At 39.3% G+C, this 27,803-nt stretch overlaps 1 protein-coding gene across 4 annotated transcripts; it reads right to left on the reverse strand.

The window, feature by feature from the left end:
• Positions 1-4,746: 4,746 nt before the first annotated feature.
• SEC22A (SEC22 homolog A, vesicle trafficking protein) lies at positions 4,747-27,803 on the reverse strand. Of its 4 annotated transcripts, none has more exons than XM_063116677.1 (8): positions 27,709-27,803; positions 23,824-24,016; positions 17,240-17,443; positions 14,646-14,809; positions 11,865-12,038; positions 9,460-9,578; positions 6,536-6,601; positions 4,747-5,340 (listed from the first exon to the last, which is right to left on the reverse strand). In XM_063116677.1, the coding sequence occupies exons 2-8, from the start codon at positions 23,913-23,915 to the stop codon at positions 5,140-5,142; spliced, it is 1,020 nt and encodes a 339-aa protein (XP_062972747.1). In that variant the 5' UTR covers positions 23,916-24,016; positions 27,709-27,803; the 3' UTR covers positions 4,747-5,139. The 4 variants fall into 4 exon arrangements, with proteins under 4 accessions (XP_062972747.1, XP_062972746.1, XP_062972748.1 ...); XM_063116676.1 differs by having other exon boundaries at positions 11,844-12,038; XM_063116678.1 differs by having other exon boundaries at positions 11,844-12,038; positions 23,777-24,016.

The following is a 27,803-nucleotide window of genomic DNA, read 5'->3' on the forward strand; positions in this document are numbered from 1 at the left end:
TTTTAAAAAAAAAATCCCATCTGATTTGCAAAGGACTTTATTTACACAGTATTGCAGCTTGTTCTTCACCTTTATCACCTTCAACCATGTGTTTTTGCCACCATATACCACTTCCAAATTTTAATTAATAGCACAAGATAGGGTCATTTTGTTTTAGGTTTGCCTCCTGCTTCGAAGTGTGCATTCTTAACATTTTGGACAGACCACCTTGCGCGATTGTGTTGTCAATGAAATTTTCAGTCGCCTGTATCTCTGACTGTGATTGTTGACTGTGTCATAATCATTTCAAGGGGTATGCACTCTTTATTCTGGCTCTTGCAAAAATGGATACAGTTATGATTTCCCATGGAAATTGCAATTTGTTTAAGTAATTTAACAACTATATTAAACACTGTTTCACTTGTGAATCTGCCCATTTTTTTCCCATTGAAGTCTGGCTGATACAAGGCCCAGAAATAATTTTGTAGAATAAAAGTAAAATATAATTTAATGTGTCTGGAGTGACAACACGGTTTTGTATATCATGTTTACCTCCCAAATATGTTTCAGCATCATCAGTTCAGTTAGGATGGTTCTTCAGGCTTTTATATTTTATCCCAACAAATACTCCTGTTCATTGATGAATTTCTGGATGATATTTAAGCAAGCTGTATCACAGGAAGTGGAAGAAGAGACTGGTGACTTCACCCTGGGCTATACCTACCCATTTTTCCATGACTGCATGGAAGACTACTTCCAGAGAAAGTAGAACAAAATATTCTGATGAATACAGCAAAGCCGGTTATTACTCTCAGCCCCTGGATCTAAAGGAAAAAGCAATCAGGTACAAGACATCTTGAAATGAAGGAGTCCACTGGCATATTTAATTTTTATGACTAAGTTCAATGAAGCTATACTTGATAGAGAACTATAGATGAGATGGAAGGTTGAAAGCAGGAGGGTGGATCAATTTTACTCAACTAATTATATATACGAGCTAGTAGTTGTAAATGTCTGCAAGAACACTACAATCTGCATCAGTGGCAAATTCAGCTAATTCAGTGCAACACAGATGAACAACACAGTGTGGATTTGCATTCATGTCACCTGTGCATTCATAAAAGCCCAATACCCACACATAGATTTCTCTTGCTGCAATGGTATGTGTCTCTTTTTATATGACATTGTGGTATTCAGCTGTATATATTTTGGAACAAAAATATTATGAAATAAGCTAGTTTTGTTTTCTAACCACTGTCCATGCTTTAAAAGCATACATTTGCCTGATATGTCTGAAGATACCCTGTAGCTATTGAGAGAGGCAGTTGCTGGCTAATCAGTAAGAAATGAGGGAACTCATCTGGATTCTCACCTATCATCTAACTCCAGCATATTGAAGTCATCATTGTCATCCACAGCTGATGTCTTTTCCTGTTAAGGTAAGTAGGGAAAGCAGCAGAGTAAAAGGGTCTTATTAATTATGCTAATCCAATGGTGGTCTCCAATAAATGCAAAAAAAGCGGCACCTACTGAAAAATAGGGACATAGTAAGCTGACGAAGTATCAGTACATCTGTTTAAAAATATATCATTTCAAATCAGGGCTATGTGGAAGTAGCAAAGCCCATATTTCTTTTAGGAGTGGATGCCATAACATAAAATGTTGTCTGGCAGCTAGAAGTGGAACAGCCAAAATTACAGACCACTTGCACTTGGAAATTACAGTAGTTACACAACACAGCTTTAAATGGACTGCTTGTTGTAGGTCTTTTCATTTAGCACAATGAAATCCTTCAGTATAATGCATTCATGCCTGAGGCTGCATCTCAGTTATAGCAGATAGGAATCAACTCTCAACGTCTTAACATACTTTTTACCAAGTTAGGCCACAATTGAATACCATCACTTACACTTTAATCTGTTAACTTAATGTGACATAGGAATACATAACGCTGTCTTATCATATTATTTGTTTATCTTTAAACAAATGCTGCCAACTTTTCATCCATGCCTGAAACACTGTCGCAAATAGTCACAGCTGTAAGCTTTTTTATGTCAGCCCTTGCAGGCCCATCTTTGAAGTCCAAGAGAAAATGTAATTACTTGTTGGATGGATCAGGATCTTGGCAAAGGCATAGTAGATTTAAATCTGTGTCTTTTGGACAACAGCCTCCCCACCCCCACCATCACATGGTAAGCTACTTTTAAAAATGGAACTATTTCAGACATAGTTTAATGGTACATGGAAAGAAGGGACCCACTTTTTTCTGTTCAAAGGAGTTGGGAGGGGAACTAAAATAAAAACACACTAGGCATGTCATGTCATAGGAACATAGGACACCACCTTATATCTAGTCTGACCATTGGTTCATCTTGCCCAGTATTGTTGACCCTGACTGGCAAGTGCTCTCCAGGGTGTCAGGCAGAAATCTTTACAGCCCTCCTACATGGAGATGCTCGGGATTGAACTTTGGGCCTTCCTCATACAAAGCATGTGCAATGCCACTGCACCATGGCCCTTCCATAGCTCTTGTTTGTGACTAAAGGAGCTCTTTGGAGCCTGTCTGAAGTATATTTATACCACTCTCACAACAGTCGCTGGATATGAACAGATAACTCATAATGTGAAAATGAGGTGTGAAAACTCCAGAAACAGTGATCTATTATAAAGCAAAAGGGGAACTGTCAAGGACTTCCTCATGCAAGAAACAACCTATCCACCCATCTACCCACCCAAAACTATGTTGGTTACAATGACTATCATTTCAGAATATTGGACATCTTGTAGTCCTCTATATGTTCTTGCGTTCTTCATTTAAAAAAAAATGCATTACTCATAATTGCTTACGCATTTGTTTGTTTATACTGCACTTTTACAATACAAAGTGCTTTACAATTTCATTCAGATAAATTTTTGCCATTTTGCAACCAGAAAACTAAAGTCCAACGCCATCAATTGAGCTTACATGTGGGTTTTGAACTCTTGTCCCCTATATCCCATGGCAACCACACTGGCTGTCACCTATGCTCAGGTGTGTGTGTTCTTTTATGTATATGTTGAATAATAATAGATATAGAGAAAACGTAAATGCAAGAACAGCAACTAGACTATGGCCATTGCCAGACCAATTTTTAGGACTCTTGGTATGCTTGTCATATGATTCATGAACAGATTTTTGATATTACTAACCAAAAGTTGGGTCTGTAACAAATAACTTTGGGCTACGTCACACATTTCCTGCATAAGGCAATCTCCATGTAAATACCTTTGGGCTACATGAGCTATCTCCATGTAAGAAGTTGCTTAGTATACCATAGTACACTAACTGGATAGTCCTTACCTACATAGCATAGTCCTGGAAAATAAAACTAACACAGTGCACTAGTAGCATTACTGTAGAAAAAGATGTATAAATTCTAGGCTGCTTCACAGGCTACTAAAACCAAGAAGCCAGGCTCTCTTTCTCCACTGAAACAGTGTACAATCACTACAACTGTGTGATAGATATCTTACCATTCAATTCAAAGAAGATAATAAAGAATTAGAAGTAAGAGAAGTTGATTTAGGGAATCGGCCAAATTCAGTCTACTTTTCTTCCTTGTGGAATCTCCACAAAGTTTTCAAACCATGTTTTAATGTACCTCTTTGAAGATGATCTCTTTTGGAAGCCAAAAAGTATGACATAACTAGGGATGGATTGTACATGCTAAGATTAACATGTAACATTAATTTTTCTCTGCCCTTCCCTTACAGCCAATGCCACCTTACTCTCTTTGCAATTTCGTTCAACCAAGCCAATGCATAACTTGGCAGAGAAGTTTCCTCATTTCATGACTGAGTTATGAATTTGGATATCTGCAGCTGGCAACAGCACTGGGTCTCTGACCCCAACAACAGAATCTTCACATAGCCAAAATATTGTTGGATGTTAAGAAATATCTCCAACAACTTTTCCTGAAAAGGCATCTATTCCCAAGTCTTGCTAATGCACAGGGTGGAATCTAGTAACATTAAGCAAACCTAGCAGTCTCAAATATGTGTCAGATACACTGTTGGAACCAGACTAAGTCCCATTGAAATGAATGGGATTTAAGTTAGTCATGACTAATTTGTCCTATTGATTTAAATGGGAATAAAGTATGGTTACCATAGTCTGGATTCAACCCATAGTATTCATCTTTTTAAAGCCCATTCCACCTTTTGGATTAAGTTCAGAACGAAGATGTGAAAACAGTAATTTAGTAATACGAAGAAAAAATGACTAAATGTAGCCTATGAGAGACATTCTTGTCATGCAGCATATTTCACTAGCTGCATCATAATTGCAGTGGATGAATTACTGATTATAGTCTGTCTAACATTTTAGGTTGTTCACTCTACTGCTACAAATAAGAGTGAAAACCTCATATTTCTGTCTTCTCCCTACCTCATCAGTCAATGTCTTTTCATTCATCAAGCATTAGGATCAAGGGACTAATGCAAGCCAAAATGTAATATTGTTACTTGGGGGAAGGTCACTTTCTAAACCTCTTTCAAAGCAAACTACACTGAGAAATGGTGGGGGGGAGGGGAGGAGGAGAGAGAAGTAAAGCGATTCATAATTAACTCAGCACTAGATGGCAGGCCTTTGGGGCCAAAGATCTAATCCCCATGAACAGATGGTTTCCGGGTTAGATTTTAATTAAGGAAAATGCAGACACACGCCATTAAATTTATGTGCAATTCTATAATCTGGCATTTAGGAATTCATTCATACTGAACAGTTGGTTAATATGCAATGCCATCCTTTTATTTCAGCCTTTTCTAGTGCCTCACAAAGGCAAAACTGGTTTGGGACTGGAGAAATCATGTAATATGGAGACGTCCAATACAGAGCCTTGCTATTTTCATAGTGCTGAATGTGGAGTTTTCCCTGCTACCCTCCAAACCTCTCAGTTGTCCTTGGGGCACATTCTCAAGCATGGGGAGTTCATTTCTAGCTCAATTAGTTCCCAAATCTTGGTTTAGCTCTTCTTTGAGAAAGAATTTCACTATGAAGTCATTAATGCTTTAGAGTATAACTTCTCTCCTGCATAACTTCTCTCCTGCAGAACAGCTTTTCGTTCCTGAGAGGAATACTGCTTGGATCATATTTGCCTTGAGCCTATCAGAAGACAACCATCACACATTGTAATCGGGGCACTTCCCTTGTGGTTGCCTCAGACGGATTTGTAACGTTGTAAAAGCACCCACAGTCACATGGAAAAAGATCTGCCAGAGGTTGCGCAGTTCATAGAGATACATGTTGCATAGGCAGATTAAGCCAAATGTTAGGAAGGACTTGATGTTCCGCCAGCCCGTGCAATATACAAACAGGTAGCACTGCAAAGGAGAGAGGGGAAAAGTCACTAGGGGTTATAGCTAATTCACCTTTTCACATTTTTGTAGCAAGAACATACAGAAAGCAAAGGGGCAAAATCATTTTATATGTAAATAATAATGCCCACAAGACCAGAAACTTGTTGACATTAGTTTAAAAGATGGTTCCATTTTCTTTATTACGGCTTTGAACACTTTCTGACTTGAAACAATGTTTTAAAGATAAATCTGTCGCATGTTTTGGACTATGAAACCACATAGATTTGTTTTACACTTCTTTCCTTGTAGCACTCTGTAGAATCTGGATATTCTAGGCAGCAAATTTAGGGTTTTTTCATGGTGTGGATTGGACCAAATAACTTTAATGTTATTTCTAGTGTTACAATTCTACAAATCATCATGCACAATTAAACTTGAGGTAAAATAGCAATAGGTATGCGAATGTGAAAAGCCCTCTTTCAATTCAGCACCAAAAAATGTTTGCATTCAGAGATAGCAACAGAAAGTCACCTGTCTCACACACTGCAATAGCTATTTTGATTCATTTGACTTCAAACAGCAAATCTCCGCATTGATAAGACACAAAACCACAAATGTGACAGTTCAAGGAACAATACACTTCCCTCAGAAAAGTTAACACACTAAATACAGGAAATAGGTTAACGAAGAATGGTTTTGGATAACGATCTTTGCTATAAATGCATCAAACAAAGCTGTATTTTCCACTAGTCAATCATCTGGAAATAATGGCCATAATCCAACGCAGACTTGAGCATACCAATGACCATTGAAATCAACGAGCTCAAGATTGCATAAATCTGCATTGGATGGTGGTCAAAGGCAAATGTATTATTTACCAAGCACAATAACTGCCAGCAGCTTGTGTATGTGAAGACGCCTGTTCTAGATTCAGAACAAAATGTATCCATAATTGGTGGAGTCACCAACTACTAAGGCAAAAACACACTGCACACATCCTGTTGCAATCTACCAGCCAACTTCTTTGTAGTTTGTCACACCCAATGAGAATTTCAAAAGAGGCCAAAGGTACGGCCATTGATTACAGGTCAACCACCGTCACCACCACATAGAAGGAAACAGTGAAGTAAATATATTTGATGTAATTTCATTTTAGACTTGAAAGGTTTGACAAAACATAACCTGAAGATCATCCAATCATGTAAGAGACATATCCTACCTGATATAAACAGGCTGCTGTGCCAAGGAAAAAGGCAATAACGTAACTAAAGTCTTCTCCCACATTCTGAAAAAAATAAATACAAGATATGCATTCTCAGATTAATATGTTCCATATTATGCAAACATACTCTTACATAATGCATGCATCTAACTGAAATATTGTTTAGCATAATTTCTAGAGGCTATGGAGTCCCCAAAGTGTCTTGCTCAGGTTTTAACAAAGATCACTTTCAACAAAACTTTGGAACCTATCTTCTAGAAATCTATCCTACCTTTCCTATGTTGAGAATCACAATACCCTAGACTCTCATAAAGTATCAATACCTTACACATTTCCCAATCCAGAGAAGGAAATAACCACACACTGATCTTCTCTCTGGATCAGGGACTGCAGGCATAAATGGGCTGACGTCCATCTGCACAGCACTGCTTTCCATGGAATCTGTATTTGGATAATGATCTCCTATCCAAACTGACACAAAGAGCAAGAGAATCACTTGAGTGTGAGATGCTGAACCCTCCTTCTCTCCATGGCTTACCTCCCTGCAGTTTGTCACCCAACCTTGATTTCCTCCTAGCAATTGGCTAGAAGAGAATCAAAGGTTGGGAAACAAAGAAAGTGTTAGACATTTAAAGAGACTGATCTGCCATCACATCTAGTCTGGTCCTTACAGCTGCTGCAGAACTGTGTAAAATACGGCATATCCACTAGATGGTGCCATGCTCCTAGTAAAAAGTAATGTTTTAAGGTAAAGGGAAAACAAAGAAAAGACACAAGTCAGTACTCATCAGCCACCAGATGGCAACAAGAATTTGTTTTAATGGAGAGCAAAGTATAATGATAATTTTCTCCAAGTTGGAATATCTAACACAGAGACAGGCAACCCAGTATCCTCCAGATGTTTTGGACTCTCCTAAAGTCCCTGATCATTGGCCATGCTGTCTGGGGCTTATAGGAGCAATAATCCAAAACATCTCTGCAATGAATTTAGGCTTTACACATAACATTTCTGGATTCCCAGCACATGGACATCATGTATACAAACTGCAAAAAAACTTTGTAATTGTTTAGACAGATGGCATATTATTTCCTAACAGAAGTAACTTCTTCCCCATATGAGAAATCCAGAGAGAGTGAAGGCTTTTGAAGGCAGTTTTCAAAAGGGAGAGCAAAGGGGGAGAGGAGAAGAATTAAGTGCAAAACAGAAGGTTCTTCAATTGTATGGGGTCAGTATAAATTCTAACTGTAATCTATTTTCAATTATAGTGTACAAGCCAATATAACTTTACTTGCTCAGTGACTATTATAAAGTGGGATAATGAAGGCAATGAGGACAACTTTGTGGTGTTAAAACCACAGTATGCACAAGTTACATGAGTTATTGTAACCTTCACATACATATTTGGTATCCTTCAGTTTCAAAATGACTATTAAAAAGGTAAGTTTTAAATTTCTCTGACAACCGTTAATTATGAACAAGTTTAGAGCTGGAAAGAAAAAGTGATGCAATTCATCTGAAATAGGACTGGAATTCCTCTCTCCCAATCTGCAGCGCAGCCCTCTAAACCTTTTCCCTATGGCATTAAATCAGGAGGCTCCTATTTTTAATAGCTTTGCACTTCCTTGGCTTGGTTCAAGCTTAGTGACTTCCGAGACTCCCAAATTCTTCTCCCATCAGTGTCTCCTGATCCTCCCCATACAGAAAGGCTTTGCCACTTAGCACGACCAATGGTCAGTAATACTGGGAGATGTCCAAAATATCTAGAGGACACCAGGTTGGGGAAGGCTCTAAACAGAGATTCCTCTTAATGCAAAGCTCGTTTAGCTTACGGATGGGCAAATCTGACAAACTTAATCTCCTTGAGGTTGTTTTTCCTCCACTAAGGCCATTCCATCCCAGTTCTGTATGAGTTATGTTCCACTGCACAGAAATGTGTACACATTTTATGTGCATTTTTTTAAAACATGAGGTCATTGTCAGGAGCATTTTTATTTGCACATTTTTCAAATGTGTGTATATGTTGAATACTACTACTTTTTTTGTGTAGTGCAACTCAAGCTCATAAGTGTATTAATTTCCAACTGCTAATTATATTCAGGTCCAGGAGGTGCAAGCTGCAAGAACCCGTGACAAAAAAACTTCAATAGAGCAAATTTCTCACCCACCCCTAGTCTAGACATTACTCTCACCACAGGGATTCAGCATTCCCATCCCTAGATACTATATCATTTAGAACAACTTGCAGCAAGAGTCAGGACCACCAAACTGCAAATTTCCCCACAGGCAGCAATAAATGCCACTGACACACATTACAGGCAGGGAAACTCACATCATAATGGGTCCAACATGGTTTGGGATGTGTGCGAAACACACCAGGGGGATTCCAGTTCCCTTCCCACACCCAGCAATGAGTGCCACGCAGGGGAACATGCAACATAATGGCCTTAATAGTGTGTGGTGGGGATGAAAAATACACCAGGGGATCCCAGTTCCCATGGAAAGTTTAACAACTAGAACAGCTCTGAGAGAAACTGATTAAAGTTTCATTTCACAAAGACACTAGTTACATCCCATTATGGATTTCTCTTTTGGTTCAGCTCTCCTATAAAGAAGGCCAGAGAAAAAGAGAGAAGTCTGAAACATCAGCAGCAGAAAGCTCTCTTGCTCCATCCAAGCTGTTTCCTGAAGCTTGGAAGCTGAGGCACTTCAGCTCAGGAGGCTAAGTCCAGCCTACGGACCACAGCTATCAATCCTCACATGGTGGCACGAAAGAACGCTCTCCTTACCCACATATTATTCAAAGAATGATTTTGCTCTACTACACATTGAAAAAAACATTTTAAAAAGGAAATTACAGATAATTCTTCATAGAGTATTGTATTTTTCCCCTGGTACAAAGTAATCAACATGGCTACAGTACCTGCACAAGACTCTCTATAGCATGAAAACCACGAATTAAATTCAAAGCGCCACATAAAAGGCTGAGTACAAAGGAAACAATCCCCGACAGCGTCACAGGTTCCAGCCGTTGGTGAGGGGCTGCAAGACAGAGAGAAGAAAACACTATAAATATTTAAAGTCGTTTTCTTTAATGTTTTTTTTGGGGGGGGGGAACATTAATGCTATTTTTCAGTGTTTTTCTCCTGCTCAAGATCTTGTAACTTGAATGAGGACACATGTAAGTTTAGCAGAGGGTGCAATCCACGAAGCATGGCTACTATGCAACTCTCTTTCAATTTCTTTTGTAATAAATAGCATCACTTGCTGGGTTGCTTTATTGGTTACATATAGCATATAACCACAGCAAGCTTTTTTTTTTAAAAAAAAAAAAAAGGTAAAACATAACTTTTCAGAGTACACCAGCAAAATATATTTTGCTTGAGTTAAAACTGAAACTGTATGAAGCCTGACTAGAGATTAATTTGAGGCTAATGCAGCCAAACTCTTTGCGTACTAGGACTAGACTGCTGGAACATAGCACTAAATGGACAAAAATAACAAAATAGCTGGTAAAATTAGTCCACAATTAGCCACTGAGTAGTAAATCACATCCTTGAAATAGCGCTCTCAATGTTCTCTTTCCTTTACTAAAGCATTACGTTTCTGCTCTGAAGAGTGATTTAAAGCCAATGTTAAAGGTGTATGTCAGTTCACTGTGGCTTACTTCCAAATAAAAGTGCAGAGGAGTACAGACTGATCCAATGAATATTTTTACTTATTGCCAACAATGAATATTACAAAAGAATAATTTATTCCAAATTTAGCAAAGCGCCCATCATTAATATCCTAAAAGGTGATGAAAGGAATCCTTTCATCTCTTAAAAATTAACTGCTGATTTCATTTCTTCCATGAACTTTACATTTTAGTTTATCTATCTGTAGTACTTCTGGTCCCTTAATCAACTACTCCTTTTTGTAAATGCTACTGATCCTAATGTGCTACCTCCCAAGAAAGTATATTTATTTATTTATTTTATAAATAAGTATACATAGGATTACAGCCTTTTATAATTGCTAAGCAGGGCATTGTGAAGTACAATCACAGGAAGGCTACCAGATATATGATAACTTCTGAAAGCATTTGCTTTACCCTTTAATCCATAAAGGGGCCTAATGCACAATTCTCATTAAAAAAATCATACCAAGAATAAAGGAAAAATAAAAGTTGGGGGGAGGATTTGGAAGCATTCATCTGGGCTACTGAAGAGTCAACAGTACACCCAAATGACTGCCAATTCATAGTGAATGTGTGTACAAGCCGTTACTGTGCTATTCCACAACAAGTGACAGAAACTGAATATGAAAAAACAAGGCAAAATCCACAGTAGTCTAGGCAACATAGAGAGAGTGACAATAAGGTTACTGAACCATATTTAAATCATTCTGTTTAAATCAGTGAAGTGTAAAGGTGCCAACAATGAAGTTAATGAGCTGGAACATTAATATAGAGAGGGGTGTCATTCTACGTTCTTTGCATTGAACAGCTGCAGCAGAAAAAGGCTCTCTAAAGCAGTTCATAAAGTCAAAGAAAGCTCAGGGGTGACAAAGGGAATTTCTCTAGAAGAAGAGAGATATACCGTCTTGAGCACCACTGTTTCCAAACTTTATAAGGTTTTTCCTAGAATTAATTTGTACATACTAAAATATAATTAGAAATTAGCTTCTGGGGCGGGGTGGGTCATTTTAAAAATAACAACGTTCCATTTTAAGTTCATTTCTGTTCTAAACCAAACCTCTGAATCAACAGAACAGACTACGTTTTTTAAAAGGACACCAATTTTAATCAGAACTCAGTTCTTTGTTGTTTCCTTCGTACACTGATGTTGAAAATTGTTACCCAGCACCTTATTCTCTAGTAAAATTTTGTAATTTTGTGTGTTTATGTTCATTTATTCTAATTAAGAATTGTTTGGCCTTGCATAGCATGTGGGGAGCAGGTACTTTAACCCTTCGCCCCTGCCAGGGTCCCAATTCCTCCCCATCTGCTATTTGCAATGGAAGGAAAGTTCCCATTAGCGCTAATGGGAGCCTTTCTGCCATTCTGAATAGCAGACTGGGGAGCAGGGGGAATTCTGAGCCTGCCAATAGCAAAGAGCCAAAGCCCCCCACTGCCCAGCCCACAGTCCCAATCTGGTTTACCTCCACCCCTGCTATTTATTAACTAAAAAGTCAGGCACTGAAGGCCAAACGATGTGAACATGTCAAGTCTTGTTTGGCCTCCAAGATTTGCAAGAAGAATGCAAGCAAAATGACACAATTACTGGACCTTCCAAAAGAACATTCTACTTAAGACAACAAACTCACCTGTAGATATTTTCCCAGTACCTTTGTATTCTGGAAGAGATATATGTGGATATCCATTGGCTGAACCCAATTCAGACAAAGAAATTTGATAAGGTGGCCTCAGCCTGATTTCTGTCTGCATATCAGTAAGGTTTACTTTTGTTGACAGAGATCTTGGGTTATTATATCTTTGCTTGGTCCTCTGAATGAAATTATCTGCATTAAATTAAAACAAACCCACTTAGACTTTATGAATAAAATCATTTGAGACCCCATGGCTTTATGGGCAATATAAGTCTCGGATACATGCATTTAAATTCATTATTTCAAACTCTTCTATCCATTGTGGTAGGTTTTAATACTGCTGTTGCTTTATAACTAATATATCAAGGGCTAATTAATTTTTCAGTATCAAAAAATTAAATGCTAGAAACCTAATTATGAATAAACTAATGTCTCATGCACTGGCAAGCCTGAAAATACAGCTAATATAATTAATAAATTGCATTTTTTTAGCTTTTCTTGTAATGCAGAAGATGTTCATAGAAAAAATAAGTGCTTGTTCTCAACACAAGCCTGTTTTCTTAAATGTACTTTAGTGCATGTAATAACAACATCCATAATGATATACATCTTTCCCAAACAAAGTAAAAGCACAGCATTACACCTATATCTTAGCAAAATATGGGACTGAGTTATGGGCTCCCAAGGCTTTTTCCTTTCTACTTATCCTCAGGGCATCTAGAACTACATGCTAGATTTCTCTGCATTCCTCATCTCTTCCGCCCTCAAAACTAAGAATCACTGGGGCAAATGTGTTTACTGTGCAATCCTATACATGTATACTCAGAGTTAAGTCCCACTGAGTTCAATGGGGCTTACTCTAGGATAAGAATGCTTAAATAGCAGCTGTATTTTGTGGACATTATTTTTATGGAAGATGCAAATTGTTTCTTTAGAATATGGAAGGCATTGTGGAAATGAGTGGCAAAGGAGAACTCTCCACTCTATTTCCAAGAAAACTCTAGGCATTAAGTGAAATAGCTATAAAAATGAGCAGCGCACAGGTCGTGGAAAGACAGGTCAAGCTGTACAGAATGCAGACATCCCCTGGCTTCCAGTGCTCTGAAGGCTTCTTCCTTTCAACTTACCCTCCGGACATCTGGAATCCCACACTACATTTCTCTAGATTCCTGAACTCTTCCTCCCTCAAACCTTGTTCGCCTCCGATTTCTGACAGCTTTATGGGACTGCCCATAAAGTATGTCACATTTTAAAAGATCTTTTTTACGCCACCCACTGCTATGCCACTGTCACCCACTGCTCCTTTTAATACTTTATTACAGTTTTGAAACATGTCCCCTAGTAAGTGTGCTTCAGATTGCAGCCTTAATCCCTCTTGTCAAAACTTTGCCACATCCTACTCCCTTTTTGAGGTGTGACATATTTTCTGATAGGTCCCATTATACACTAGCAGCTTATATATGTCAGAGCTAGTAAGAAACCACTGAAATGTACTTTTCATAAATCTAATCCAGAATGACACCAGCTAGACACTGGTGTTGGGGAGGTGCTTATAGAACTGGAAACAATACCTGTTTGAGGAAAGGAACATTATTATGCTACAAAAATATGGAACAAAACCATGTAGCTTTTCACATCTTTGTCCCTTTTGCCTGCCCACATTTCTTTTTCACTCCATAATGCCGAAAGTGTGTACTTTTAAAAATTCCTTTCATTATATTTTTCAAAAGAATTACTTTCTGTTCAATTGTTCACATTCATTAAGTTATCCTAATAGTTTCCATGGCAAAAAGTAACAAAATACAAGAAAGCCTTATATAAAAGAAACAGCAATTACTATCCCAAAATGTGTAATTGCTACAAGAGATTTTTTTAAAATGTGGGATGGCAACAACACAATTGATGAAAATCAAACCATAGGGCAGCCTAGATACCCCAGGATAACCCAAACCATGCAAACATAGGTTTGGCTTCTTAAATGGGACCAGGAGAAGCAGCAGTTCCCTGAGACAAATTATGTTGCATACTGAAAAAGAGGGGGGGGGGAAGAGAGAGGAGACTGAACTTCCAAATATGTGATTAGAATTTCACTTTCTTTGTAATATTTAATGAATTCATGGATGTTTCTTCAGTTCGCAATGCGAGAGCCACTAGTTGCTGTCTACTACAGAATGAGGACAAGGTAGAGGCTGGGCCGGCAGGCAATAAACTCATGTCCTGGACACCTTTTTCTATATAATCTGTCTGCTGCTCTTAGTGCAGATGTGCTGCTCCAGATTCCACTCCCACTGGAGGTTCACTCTGTAGTTGCACAGAACAGGTCCTTGTAGCACCACATCTCTCAAATACCCTTCCTAAGGAGACCTGCCTAAACACACCTCTCCAAAGTTTTATGAAGCGGGATTAAGATTTCTTATTTTGTCAGGCATTTGGCGGAGAGCGGATCTATGAGTTGTATTCAACCGTGACTGTCCGCCAGTGGAAGGGAAACTACTGGCAGAAGAGTTTTCCTCTCTCCCATGTAGCCCACCCCCCTGCTCCAAGCACAGCCCAAATCTGCTCTGAAGCACTAGGGGAAGCCTCTGAAGCAGATCTGGAAGGCACACAGGGTAGCAGGAGAGCAAGGGGAAGACCCGTCACACAAGCAGAGGTCTGCTAGCACAAAACTGCATTTAAGCTTTTCTCCCAGTATGGTTTGCACATGAAACAATAGGCATGTTTACATTTTAACAACAATTACTGTTTAGCTGCTTAATAAAAGGAATAGAAAACATAGAACTACTCTTTGAGAACCCTTACCAAACTCGATGAAACAGTAAGGTCTAACGGCTGTATTTGTCTTCATCATGTTGTATGTGGAGATGAACTCCTTTTGAAGCTCATCTAGGTAGCAGAAGGCCAGGACGCTGGGGTAATTTTCAGTGCAGAGCATCATGTAACTCACTCCCAGGGAACTAATAAAACTATATTTAAAAAATATATAGATGTTTCACTTTTCAAAATTAAATCATATTTGCACAGCTTGAATTAAAGTGGTTCTAGAACAACGAGAAAAATGATGTAATGAAAATTTGTGACAAACTATAAACTGTAGGCAATGCCCATCCACCAACAAGGCGTGATAATCCAGTTCCTGTACATCATACACACATAACACGGAGACAGTAACAAGCAGGAGAGTGGAAAATAAAACTTTGCTCCTTTTAAAGGAAAAAGAAAGAAACAGATAAAGGCATGTGACTGTATTCTTCTCAGAATGTTTTATTTATTGGTTATGCATAACATGACAGTGGCATCATTCTGGCCCACCTGCATTGGCTGCCTATATGTTTCCGTGCCCAACTCAAGGTGCTGGTTTTGACCTATAAAGCCTTACACAGTTTGGGACCACAGTACCTGACGGAACGCCTCTCCTGACATGAACCTACCCACTCACTGAGCTCTACATCTAAGGTCCACCTCTGAGTGGAAGCTCGGAGGATGGCAACAAGGGAGAGGGCCTTTTCAGTGGTGGCCACCCAATTATGGAATGATCTCCCCGACGAGGCTCACCTGGCGCCAACATTGTTATCTTTTCAGCACCAGGTTAAGACCTTTCTCTTCTCCCAGGCATTTAACAGCATTTAACAACATATGCTAAGTTTGTTTTTAATGCACCCCAGAATAGCTGTTTTTACAAGGATACTGTTGTTTTTATGCTTTTCATGTTTTTAAACTTTGTATATTTGCTTTTTAATGTTTACTGTTTTTAACTTTTGCAAACCGCCCAGAGCGCTTCGGCTATGGGCGGTATATAAATGCAATAAATAAACAAATAAATAAATAATTCCCAAAAGCAAAAGAATACCTCTTCAGAATTATCATTATGAGCTAGAGAATGAAATCCTTCCCTAGCAACCATGCTTCTTCATCCCTATCCAAAGATTGCATTAAGGGAAGTCATCAGAAGCTGGAAAAATTTCCCCGCCTCTAATTGAAACTCTGGCATATGCTTAAACTCATCATTTTTTAAGCATTCCACTAAACTGCATTAGTACATAAATTCCTTATGCAATTCAAAACAGCAGTTCTAGGAAAATTTGAAATACATATCATACACTGGACACAATGGGTAGTATCCAACAGTGTCATTCTGCTAACTCAAACAGTGCTAGTGCTAGCAGAACTCCACTGGATTTTTTCCGGTGTGGAAGCAATTGTGCAAGCGGAATGCACAACATGTTGCCCAATAGTTTTAGACAATCAGTTGCATAAGCATAATGCACATGCACAAATGTAACTTTAGTTGGATTCTCCTCTTGCACTTAGTTTGGAACCTAGTTTCCACTAGTGCAACATCATTTGTGCCAACAGAATGGCAGAGCTGAATACTACCTTTTACAAATAATTGGGCTTGACATACTAGCTATATATGCCTCAAATATTGATCAAGAGCATCTAGGGAATTTTCCTTATAAAGGCCAATGGCACAGAGGCACACAGTACGTAGGTAATGAGCGCTATGACTTAACTTTGCATTGTGAGTATCAATTCCCCACCCCCACCCCAATTTGCATCAATTTTCACAGAATGCGATCCTCATTAGTTTTCTTTGTACAACTCTATCCTAGGGGGCACTTAATTTTTAGGAACATGTAGTATGTTCTATAGAAATCCCCACTGCTGCTTCATTTTTAAATTTTTATTATTATAAATTATACATACAATGAGAGCAAAATGATATATACTATATAAACAATCAGTAAGAGAATTCGTACTACAATCAATAAGACATCACTTCTCTGGGTTACTAAATTTAGGTATATACATTTTCACATTCATATATTATACATTATATGCTTCGTATGCAGAACCCAAAAAAGAATAGCTGGGAATTGTCATTGACTAGAATATTATTAGAGTTTAACTGTAGGAGTTCACTGCAATCAAATCAGGATACCACCACTAAAAAGGGCCCCCATACTTCTCTTGGAAGTGGAACTTAGAGCAGAGGTTCAAGGGGAGAAGGCATTCATGGTTTGAAATCACATAGAATCATATAATAGCAGAGTTGGAAGGGGCCTACGAGGCCATCGAGTCCAACCCCCTGCTCAATGCAAGAATCCACCCTAAAGCATCCCTGACAGATGGTTGTCCAGCTGCCTCGAATGCCTCTAGTGTGGGAGAGCCCACAACCTCCCTAGGTAACTGATTCCATTGTCGTACTGCTCTAACAGTCAGGAAGTTTTTCCTGATGTCCAGCTGGAATCTGGCTTCCAGTGCTTACAGCTAATTTCATATTTAAAAGCGATAGGCTGCTTTGCTTCCTAACCACTATTATAGCAGCTAGCAATTTCATATAAACAACACAGCACAATGTTGCAGGAAAAAAGAAAATCTCATAGAAAACGTACTTTATGTTATACTTTCCTGCTTGCAGGGTGCATCTATCTGGAAGCTGAGCAAGTCTCTTTGAGAGTGTTTTGAAGTACTTTCTGCACTCCTGCACGCCAACACTTTGCTCATAATCAGTAGAGGCTGATAGAGGGAGTCCATCTCTTACACGGACCACTGAGGCTGACAGGATCATGGACATTGCAAGCAGATGCAAGGAGAATCTAAAACACAATGTACACAGATTCATATTTAGCTTTGCTTTCATTCTCTTCATCTGAAGCCCCCATTACCTAGTGATTGAGAAGATTTGGTTAGCCTCACAAAAAAAACCTTCAAAGCTTCAAGCCGAAAATAGTATCTACTAACTAACTTACCCATATATACCTTTGCAAACCATTCATGGCATGCTTAAGGGTGCAAACTTATCATGATGATCGTAAGCCTCCAAACTCGGAGGCTTACAGTCTTCCTGTGCAGGGCAGGAGAAGTGGCGGAGGCAATCTTCACCTCCCTGTCCTCCTGCTCTGCATTTTCACTAGATGGGCTTTTCAGACCATCCAGCAAAAGTATTTCGAAGAGGAAGGGAAGGAGGCTGGAGAGGCCCCAGGAGAGATCATACCCTGGCCTCCCCAGTCTCTTTCCTTCCCCATCCACTGAAATGACTCCTTTCCTCATCCTCCAAGGTCAAGTTCCCAACCTCAGAGAGCAGCTGGCATGGGGGAGGGGAGGTCAGAGCTTGGAGGTGGCAATCCAAAATACCTAGTCCCTCAGACGCTGTCTAGGGACCATAGGATTGCTCCCTAAAAGACTCCAGTCTCCTCCAACTTGCAAAAATGTCCTGACTGGTCTCCTGGAGCCAGTTCCTACTCACTCCAGATATCCAACCAAGTGGCAGAATAAACTATGAACAGCACATATTCACTATATTTTCCATGAGGAAGTGCCTATGAGGCCGCCTTGAGGCCCAGTACTGGGCAAAAGGAGGGATACAAATAATAATAATAATAATAATAATAATAATAATAATAATAATAATAATAGAAGCATTTGCTTCTCCCAGTCTTCACTAAAACACATATGACTTATGTCATCTATACTAGCAATGTATGGGAAAAGGTGTAGGTTCAATGCACATTTGAGAGGATTCAGCTCTAATTAAGTAAAAATAAAAGCAAAAGCAAATGGTGATTAATAACTCAAATTGCAAATAATTGTTACCAAAGACTTCAAAAAAGGTATGAAGAAAGAGTAAACGATGATGATGATGATGATGATGATGATGATTTATTACATTTCTATACCACCTCATAGCCAAACCTCTCTGGACAGTTTACATAAGATTAAAAGAATTCAAAACAATATACAAAATTTAAAACCACAAAAACATACAACATACACACAGAAACATATCTAAAAACATTTATAAACAGCTATAAAAACAGATCCAGGATCGATGAAGCTCATCACATATTGCTAAATGCTTGGGAAAGAGAAAAGTTTTAACCTGGTGCCAAAAAGAGAGCAATGTTGGTGCCAGGTGGGCCTCATTGGGGAGATCATACCATAATTGGGGGGGGGGGGCACTGAGAAGGCCCTCTCCCTTGTTGCCATCCTCCGAGCTTCCCTTGGAGTAGGCTCCCGGAGAAGGACTTTAGATGTTGAACGTAGTGTCAGGAAAGGCATTCCATCAGGTACTGAGTCCCCTTGTATTCTCTTTCTACATTCTGTCCTTGAGTAATCTCACCAAAACCTATGGCCTTCAATACTACCTGTTCAAAGCTGACATCCAGTTATACCTCCCTAGTTCTACGTCTGTGATTGGAGGAGGAGACAGTATTAGTACAAACTCATTTTTAGGCTGCTTTGAACTCTTTTTGCCAGGAGTCCTATTTGGGGAGTAGAATGTCCTGTATGTTTGTTTCTCAGGGGCTTTTCTAGCAGGATAATACTAATAATGACCTCTTTTAGTTTCAGCAGCTGCCAAGAAGTTCGATAAATGGGAATTCTTTTTATATAGCCATTTTAAAACTAACTGAATATATAACACTAGGAAGAACATAAAACAAGGCAGCAGCAAATCATTCCTCTCTAAACAACAACACCACCTAAGTCTACAATAGAATATAGAGATTGTTCAGGGTTTCAGCCAGCCAACCATGACTTCTTCCAACTCACATTTTCTACCATATACAACAATTTATCACTGAGCATATTCAGCCTTCATTGGGTTATGTTCTTCTAAATGGTTTTTCGTAGTTCTGTAAATACTGAGGTTTTCTTGAGCATTTTGATACTTTCCTCTTGTTTCTCAGTGACCCTATTTTGGCTATGATCCTAGTGGCATCCATTAGCAGAGTTTGCTTAGCATATATACACAAGTAGGACCTGCACCAAAATGTTGCATTGTGAAGTACCTCTGTTTATTTATTTATTACATTTATATACTGCCCCATAGCCGAAGCTCTCTGGGCGGTTTACAAAATTTAAAAACAGTGAACATTAAAAAGTATACTATGCCCCTTTCCAAGATACTCAATTCCATCCTCCCCAACTTTTCCAGTCTGCCCCCGTCACCTGCAACAATCTAACAGGATTTCATAACCACTGAACATATGCAGTCCTCTTTGGTTTGTTCTGGTCTATTTTCAACCCTAAGGTTTTTTGTTTGCTTGCTTTTTTGTACTTCTGAAAACTTTTGAGTTTTCCCCAAGCCTGCTGATTCCTGCCTCTTGTGCAAAGATAATGCTGTTTTGGTTACAAAAGAATCAGCACTTCTCATGAAGCAAATTTGCTATTAGAATACAGGATGATGATTTAGCCTTAGAAATTGTTCCTAGCCATTAGATATAGGGCACTTTGAAATATGCTGAAAACAGAAAGAGTTTATTAAAACATCCATAATGCAGTAGGTATCATGAGTAATAATTCATAGTAGGCTTTTATAAATGCATACTAAGAAGCCTTTGCTAAAATATCCCAAGCTGTAATTAAGAAACAGTCAAGCCTTTCTTTAAAGTACTCATAAAACTAAGCGCTGTAGAGCTTACCAAACAGGACTCTTAGGGGTGTCGAGTGTGGCGCTGCCCTTGGACTACAAGCCTGACCTCCGAATTCTGAAGCTGTAGAGATGGCCAGGGATCATCCTGGCAGTTGCATGGTGATCCTTACCACTGCCCCAGTTCCAAAGCTGGGAGAAAGGCTTGGAGTTGTTTGGTAGTTGCATGGTCAGGTTTTCCAAAGACCTTGGCCTCACAGGCCTTGGGCTTTCACAATTGGCCTTTTCTGCTCCAAAGCAGGAAAGGCAGGTGGGTGGAAGATTGGATGATGTGCTTGGGTACCTTCAAGCAGCAGCACCCAAACCAGCATGCTGCAGTCCACATTGGCCTTTCACTTGAGAAAAGCCAATGGTCAGAGTGGGCTTAACTAGAGAGGAGGAAGGAAGGGGGTTGAAATATCCATTTTAAGACCAAAATTACCATTAAGATTATCTCAAGACCATCCAGAAAGCCCCATAGGCAAGTAAAGATCCATAAACAGAGCTCTCCAGTACAAATGCAACACACCCTCTACCAAATCATAATCTTCCTCTGCAGAAATTCATTGTCACACTAGTCTTGCTACTCAGGGAATCTGCCAATCAGTTTTAGTACGTGTTTTTGATGTTTTGTTTTGTAATTGTGATACAGGGATTGCTAGAAAGTTGGGAATATTGACTGCCCCCAGCAATTCTAGCAAGATTCTTATTCATCCTGCCCTCCCCCATCAAATTTAGTCCTATGCAGGCTAATAGAGAATAAGAGAATTCCTCAATTTTAGGCCAAACATAGGTCTGACAAGAAAGGAAAGCTGTTGTATTGCAAAGCAGTTTCAGAGAAAGTTTATACCAACTTTTCATCAGAGAACTTGAGTATATGGCATCTTGTCAACAACAGCAGCTGTTCCTGAGAAAACAAGAGCTCCATTCAGGCATCTTTGTTGAAGAAACCTTCCCTGGACCCTTCCTCTTGTGTGAGTTACTGTCTTTTTCCACTTTTACCCTTCCTGTCTAAAATCCTGGAGAGAGTGGCCCTTTCCCAATAGGCTCCTTACCTATCTTCCTATGATTTCAGTGACCCATTTCAATCAGGGTTCCGACCTGGCTACTGAACAGAGACGGCGCTGTCTCGTGTATTGAATCATGTCCTTGTGGCTAAGGCATAGCACCGTACATCAGTGCTGGTGCAGCTGGATCTCTCAGCAGCATTTAACACTCTGGATTTCTGGCTCTGTTGGCTTCCCTGGGCATTACCTTGGTTCTCGTCCTTCTTGTCAAAACACTCTTTTTCTGGAACTGTTTTGGATCCCTTTTCCTTCACTGTTAGGGTGCCCCAAGGGTCTGTCCTTGAACCTCCCCTTTTCTCTCTTTATACCCTTCCTGTTTCCAGCATCTCATCTATGCTAATGATACCCAGGTAATGATACCAAGTCCTTCGGTCGGCTTGGGGAAGGATTGGGCATCTGTGGGAAATTGCCTGCTGGAGATTTCCTCATGGATGTCTGCTCACCGCCTCAGGCTGAACATAGATAAAACTGAAATCTTGATTTTCCATCCTGACTGCCCTTCCTCTCCTTCATCATCATGTTTACAGAGTCCCCATGATCAAAACCCTGATGAGGGAAGGTTTGTGACCACGGGAACTCTGTCAGCATGTTCAGCTAAATGCGCTTACACAGCCCTCTTCAGACATTCATAGTCAATGTGCAAAGGTCTAACTAGGTACTGGGTGCATGGGAATGCTGAGGGTGGGTCTTACATCTGCACCTACACCCCCCTTACACACTTTTACCCTACACACGACCAGATAAAACACATGAATGGGGCTCTTGTTTCCTTAGGAACAGTAACTGTGTTTGAGAACATGCCATACTTGAGTTCTCTAAGGAGAAATTGGCATAAAGTTTCTCTGAAACTGCTTTGCAAATTTTATACAACAGCATTCCTTTCTTGTGAGACCTGTATTTAGTTGAAAGTACAGGAATTCTCTCGGTGCCTGAATTGTCTTGTATTTCTCAATAGTTTAATGCACAGAAGGACTTCTCTTCAGGGAAGGAGGATACTCTTCAATCCTGTTTTGAATCTGTTTACACTCAAAATTCTCTATAAAAAGAATCCTTCTTAAAAACCTGGATGGAGGAAAGGGAAGCCCTTTAACATAGAGGGAAGCAACACAAACTAGGAGGAGCTTCCCAAAAGTAAAGAGTGCCTCAACCTAGAACTGATAGGTGTAGCGTTACAACTTCACCAGTCCAATGTGTTTATAACAGAGGGTTCCCCTCTCTCTTTCTACAAATAAAAAAATAATTTCCTGTTAAAACTAGAGGATAAACCTCCTAATGTGAGAATTAAGTGTAACTTATTTGGATATATGGATTTTATTAGAATTCCGCATCATTTGGTGGTATATGTGGCTTCCAATTTACTAGTCTCCACATTAAAGCTGATACAGAACTAGGTTTGTATTTACAGAACTAGTGCAGAGGGATAACAAAAAGGTGGTATTTTCATTTTAGTAATTCACATAACAAACATATCTTTATGTCATGCTTTCAGGTCACACAAAATATGTTCAATGCATCTTCAAGAAGGATCTCAGTATTGTTTTGTGTATTGTAAGACATGGCCAAAAAGAAAAAAAAGTTTTGTATTGCATAAATCCAAAAGAACAAATTATTTGTAAAGGCTGTCAAACATACCATAATCTCAAGATTAGGAACACCATAAAACCAAGAAGGGAGATGTTTAAATGATGCAAAAATAGAGTGTAACAGTATGCTGTTTAAAACACTAGAACTAGAATAGTTGTTCATGAGCCTAAAAGAGCTTAACTGCACATATGCCAGTTTAAGTGACCCGTGGTTCAAAGATGTAACATTGTGTTCCAACATTTCACTTACTAGATTGTATACTATATAACAATTATCCTAGTATAAAATGTCAATCAATTCAGCCTTAATACTAGACTGTACAGAAATAGCTGCCCCATCTGTGACAGTTCAAAAGCTCTTTCCTTGCTCTGATTTCCATTAATCAATATTAATGCTTTATCAGCACTAATCTTGCATGAGAAAAATATAATTCTGGTAACCTTATTGCATAATGCAATTTCCACTGTTTTCCAACTGTTCTGCTGCTTATATAGTCAATACAGAATATCATTTCTGTCAGTGGAGGTTTGTATTCCAGAATCAGGGACACAGAAGCAGAATACCAGGGAACTAGAGGTAGTTAGAGCTCTACAGGACTAGATCTGTTTTACAAAATCTTCTCTAAATCCTGGATAAATAGCTTTCATTTCCTTTGAACTATTTATGCAAAGGGAAATTAGTCACTCTTTCAAAAGATAAGCCTCCCTAAAACCTGCAAGCTGTTTTCCATGCATTACATGATAATAACACAAAGCTGCATTTAGCCACAGTCCCATCTCATATCATTAGTGAAATGATTTTTTTATATATAAAAAACAGTGTTCATATCTCATTGCAATATATGGGATATGCTCGTGGATGAAACTTGCCTGCGAGGTGTTGTTCTATTGGTGATACCATTTAAGAAGTTTATTACCCTGTTATCTTCCTCCTCACATCTTGCACACTTAGAAATACTCCAGTGCAGACCACCACATGCACTGACATCCACAAAGAGCTCCTCCACATGCAGTCTTCTCCATTTTCATGAATGGGGAAGGCTGCTCCACTGAAGTGACTGGGGACACCCTTGTAAGCTGCAGAACTCCGCGTTTGCTCTGAAGCCTTATCTGTAAGGAATCAATTGTTAGGTTGTTTGGCTTTACCACACCAAATGTTTTATCAATTTGCCCCTTTAATCTATTTTGCCATTTAATGTGCATGTTTTAAAAAATGCAAATAGCAGCCATGTATATGTGAGATAATAGCAGATGCCAAGAATGGGGGGGGGTTGTTTAACCCTTTCCTCCTCTGCTGCAGTCCTGATGAAATCACTCCTCCAACCCTGTTATTTGCATTAGCATCAAGACAGATTTCCTCCCAATATAAATCGCAGCTTTAGAGGAGTATTTTTTATTAGGACTACAGCACCTGAGAAAAGAGTTAAACTCCCTGTCTACATCTGCTGTGATCTCAGTAATATTCACCCCCAGCAGCAAATCTTTGCACTTTAAAAACGTGCATGTTAAATTCAAAGAGGCATTTTAACATCATATGTTTACAGCAAACAGTTGGAGAAACATGGTTAGTTGGTAAAGAGTTAGGAACGGTTATATACAGAGACAGGAAAGGGTCCCTAGAAACACTCTAAAAACTAATCTATCACTTAATTTACAGAAGTATATTTGGGAAAAGATGGACATCTACACACACAATAGTAAGAGAATTGCTACAAATTACTATCAAAGTGGTATCTAACACCTTAAAACTATCTTAAGATTTCATATAGTAGTGGTCAAATTAGTTAAAAGTGAGATGAGAAAAAGGTAGTGTGTGTATTTTAAACCACTGGTGGACATATATAAAAGCTAAACCTAAACATCATTGGTAATAGATTCTGCATAACTAGGCTGCTTCCAGCACCTCCTGAAAACAACTCTGTTTCGAGAAGCCTTCCTCAACTGACTGGCCACTGTTTTTCTGGTTCCTTTGTTTTTAAATTGAACAATTTTAATTTGCTTTTAAAATATTCTTTCTTTTACTATTTATACCTATGTTCACTGCTCTGGAATCTGTGTTAATTGAGCAGTATATAAATATTGTAAATAATAATTATAAAAAATAATAATCCTTAAGATCAATCTGTCTCTAAACCCAAAGTTACGCTGAACAGTACAATCCTATACATGGTTACTCAGAAATAAGTTCTACTATATTCAATGGAACTTACTCCCTGGTAAATATGTCTAGGATTGTAACCTAAGTTATATGAAATGACTAGTCCTGAAAGAAAAAAGCATAGCTGTGTCACATGAAAGTTGCAACCCAAAGTATTAATTTTCAAAATGCTACAAAACTAAGGCTCTTCTATCTCTGAAACAATGGTATAGTATGGGACTTGGGAATCATAAATAAAATGACATGGTATATTCGTGTCAAGGAAAGGAAACAAAAATATTATGTTTGGAGGAGAAAGCAAAAGTTTAAAAGCCATTGGAATGTTGAAGAAAGTAAGACTTGAAAGGTTGCTAAAGGCACAATTGTATGCATGTTTAGACAGAAAAAAGTCCTACAACTCCCAGCTTTCCATAGTAATACTGTATATACCCACATGCTTTTTAAAAAGTCAAGCTTTGGCAAACCCAGTAAATGGGAAATAGTACCCTAAAACTGAAGCAAGTTTCCATTCTTATGACCGTAGCTCTCCTAGAATTGAATTGTTTTGCTTATTGCACCTGACACACTGTCAAAGAGATAAAGCAATACTTTGGTTACGTGATCCCCCCTTGAATGCTTGAGATTAACAACACCAAGGCTGCAATCCTACATACTTTTCTGGTAATAAATCCAACTGAACTCAAAGGAGTTTACTTCTGAGTAGACGTGTGTAGAATTGCACTGCAAATCAACAACACGGGCGACCAATACAAGTTTCAAGAATGCGCTGAAAAGATTTTTGTGGGGCAAGATTACAGTGAAACTATGTAAGCTATCAAATGCTGAAAAGTGAATACTTGTGTTAGTTTAATAGCATTTTTAACATCATTTATGTGCAAGCATGTATAAGAAGTAGATTGACCTTTCCTTGATGAAGTAACTCCCTCTTTTCACCACACACTTGCAGCTTTTTGCATTAATGTAATCTCTGGAAGACATGAGTGGAGCAATTCTATGGCCCCTAGTGAGCATTGGTGAGGGGTCGGGGCGGGGGGGATAGAATACTTCAGATTCTTGGATTTGATGTCAGAGACAGCATTCCAATTTCAGACCCAGAAATCCACACTCCCTGCCCCTCCCCCACACAGCCGACATTGAGAGAACTGCGCTGGCTTAGATAGGAGGTAAAATGGATGTTCTGGTAGGTGAGGAAAGGTCCACTTACAAGGTATCCTGAGGCCTCTTCTCTATCCTCCTTCCCTCCCCTTCTGAGATGCCCCAGCTAAATGGGCAAAAAAGCCCATCTAGCTGAAATGCAGATCAGGAACCACAGTGGGGGTTAGGGTCACCTCCAGCTCTGCACTAGATACTCATATGCTTCCAAAGCTTATAAACGTCAGGGAGCACTGTCCTATGCATCTTCCTCAGTATTCCCCAGCCAGCATGGTCATCTTGCAAAGGCCTTCTCTAGATACTCCTGGCCAAACGAGGTCAGATGAGCTAAATGTTACTAAAGGCCACTAGGCCTCTTCGGTGGTGACATTCCAGTTTTGGAATGCCCATCCCAGAAAGGATTGCCTGGCACCTACTTTGTGGTCTTTTAAGTGCCAGATAAAACCCTTCTTTATTCTCCAAGGCTTTTTGTCTTAAAAAATTTTTTTTGGTTTTTAAACTTTTACATTACTTCTGTTTATATTTTAATCATATTCTATTTGCTTGAGGTTTCATGCGATTTTTTATTATATTTTATGCCTTTAACCTGTGTTTTGTAAACTTCACAGGAAACTTCAGTTAGATGATATAGAAATTCAACAAATAATAAATACTATAATATTATTAATCATGTTAAAGTAGCTCTTATTGTATTATTACTAATATGCACAACAATTGCTGTAAAATGTTATAGTTTTCCCAACCTCAAATAAAGGAAGACCCACAAGCAAGATACCTTCATCTTCCCCCACATTCTCGGTTTGGAAAGATGGAGAAAGAAGTGCATCTTTGTCCCCCAAAACTACTGAAAGGATTGCATTCAGAAATGCTGAGTTTAAGAGATAGGCCTGAAACAGTGGTAAACACATCTGTTGTCATAGCCCTATACTAAGAGTATTTCTTTTTCCAAGACTTCCCCAAAGATTTTTGCCAAAACCCTGAGGGGAAAGCCAAATCACACGGACAAATACACACCTACATATTCAGGCATTTGGGGATGGAATTAGTCCTACTTCCCCCACCCCCTTCTTCCGCATAGCTGTGTCTTGAATTGCTGTGTGACAGGCAAAGATTCATCAGGTGTAACTGTCCTCTCCACACTACAGAGATGCAGAAGGATGAAGAAACTTCTCCTGCTGAACTTCCACCTGCCATAGACTTCTTGAGGCACAGGAACCCCGCCAGGAAACAAAAGGGCGCAACACTTGCTTCCCTGACCCTGATAGTCACACTTTCCCTCCCAGGTCTCAAGGAATGTAGAAAAAGACATGGTGCGGAAATGGGGCACATCCGTGGGCCAAGAACGCCATATACCTGCTCCCGCTCCCCAGTACACACACAGCCTTTTGCCCAGGGCCCTAAGGAAAGGCCCCGTGCATCTATGGGGAGCTCTGGCTCAGTTGCTAGGCAACCAGTAAGGGCAGGAGAAATGGGGGAGGGGTAGCGGAATTACCTTGTTTAATCGACGCGGCTGCATCAGTAGCCGGACCGCGGCTCGAAAGCCTCCCGCGTGGCGTTCTGGGTGCCTGACACGTCACACTCACAGCG

The sequence above is a fragment of the Elgaria multicarinata genome, chromosome 2, assembly GCF_023053635.1.
Source record: "Elgaria multicarinata webbii isolate HBS135686 ecotype San Diego chromosome 2, rElgMul1.1.pri, whole genome shotgun sequence".
NCBI classification, from domain to species: Eukaryota; Metazoa; Chordata; class Lepidosauria; order Squamata; family Anguidae; genus Elgaria; species Elgaria multicarinata.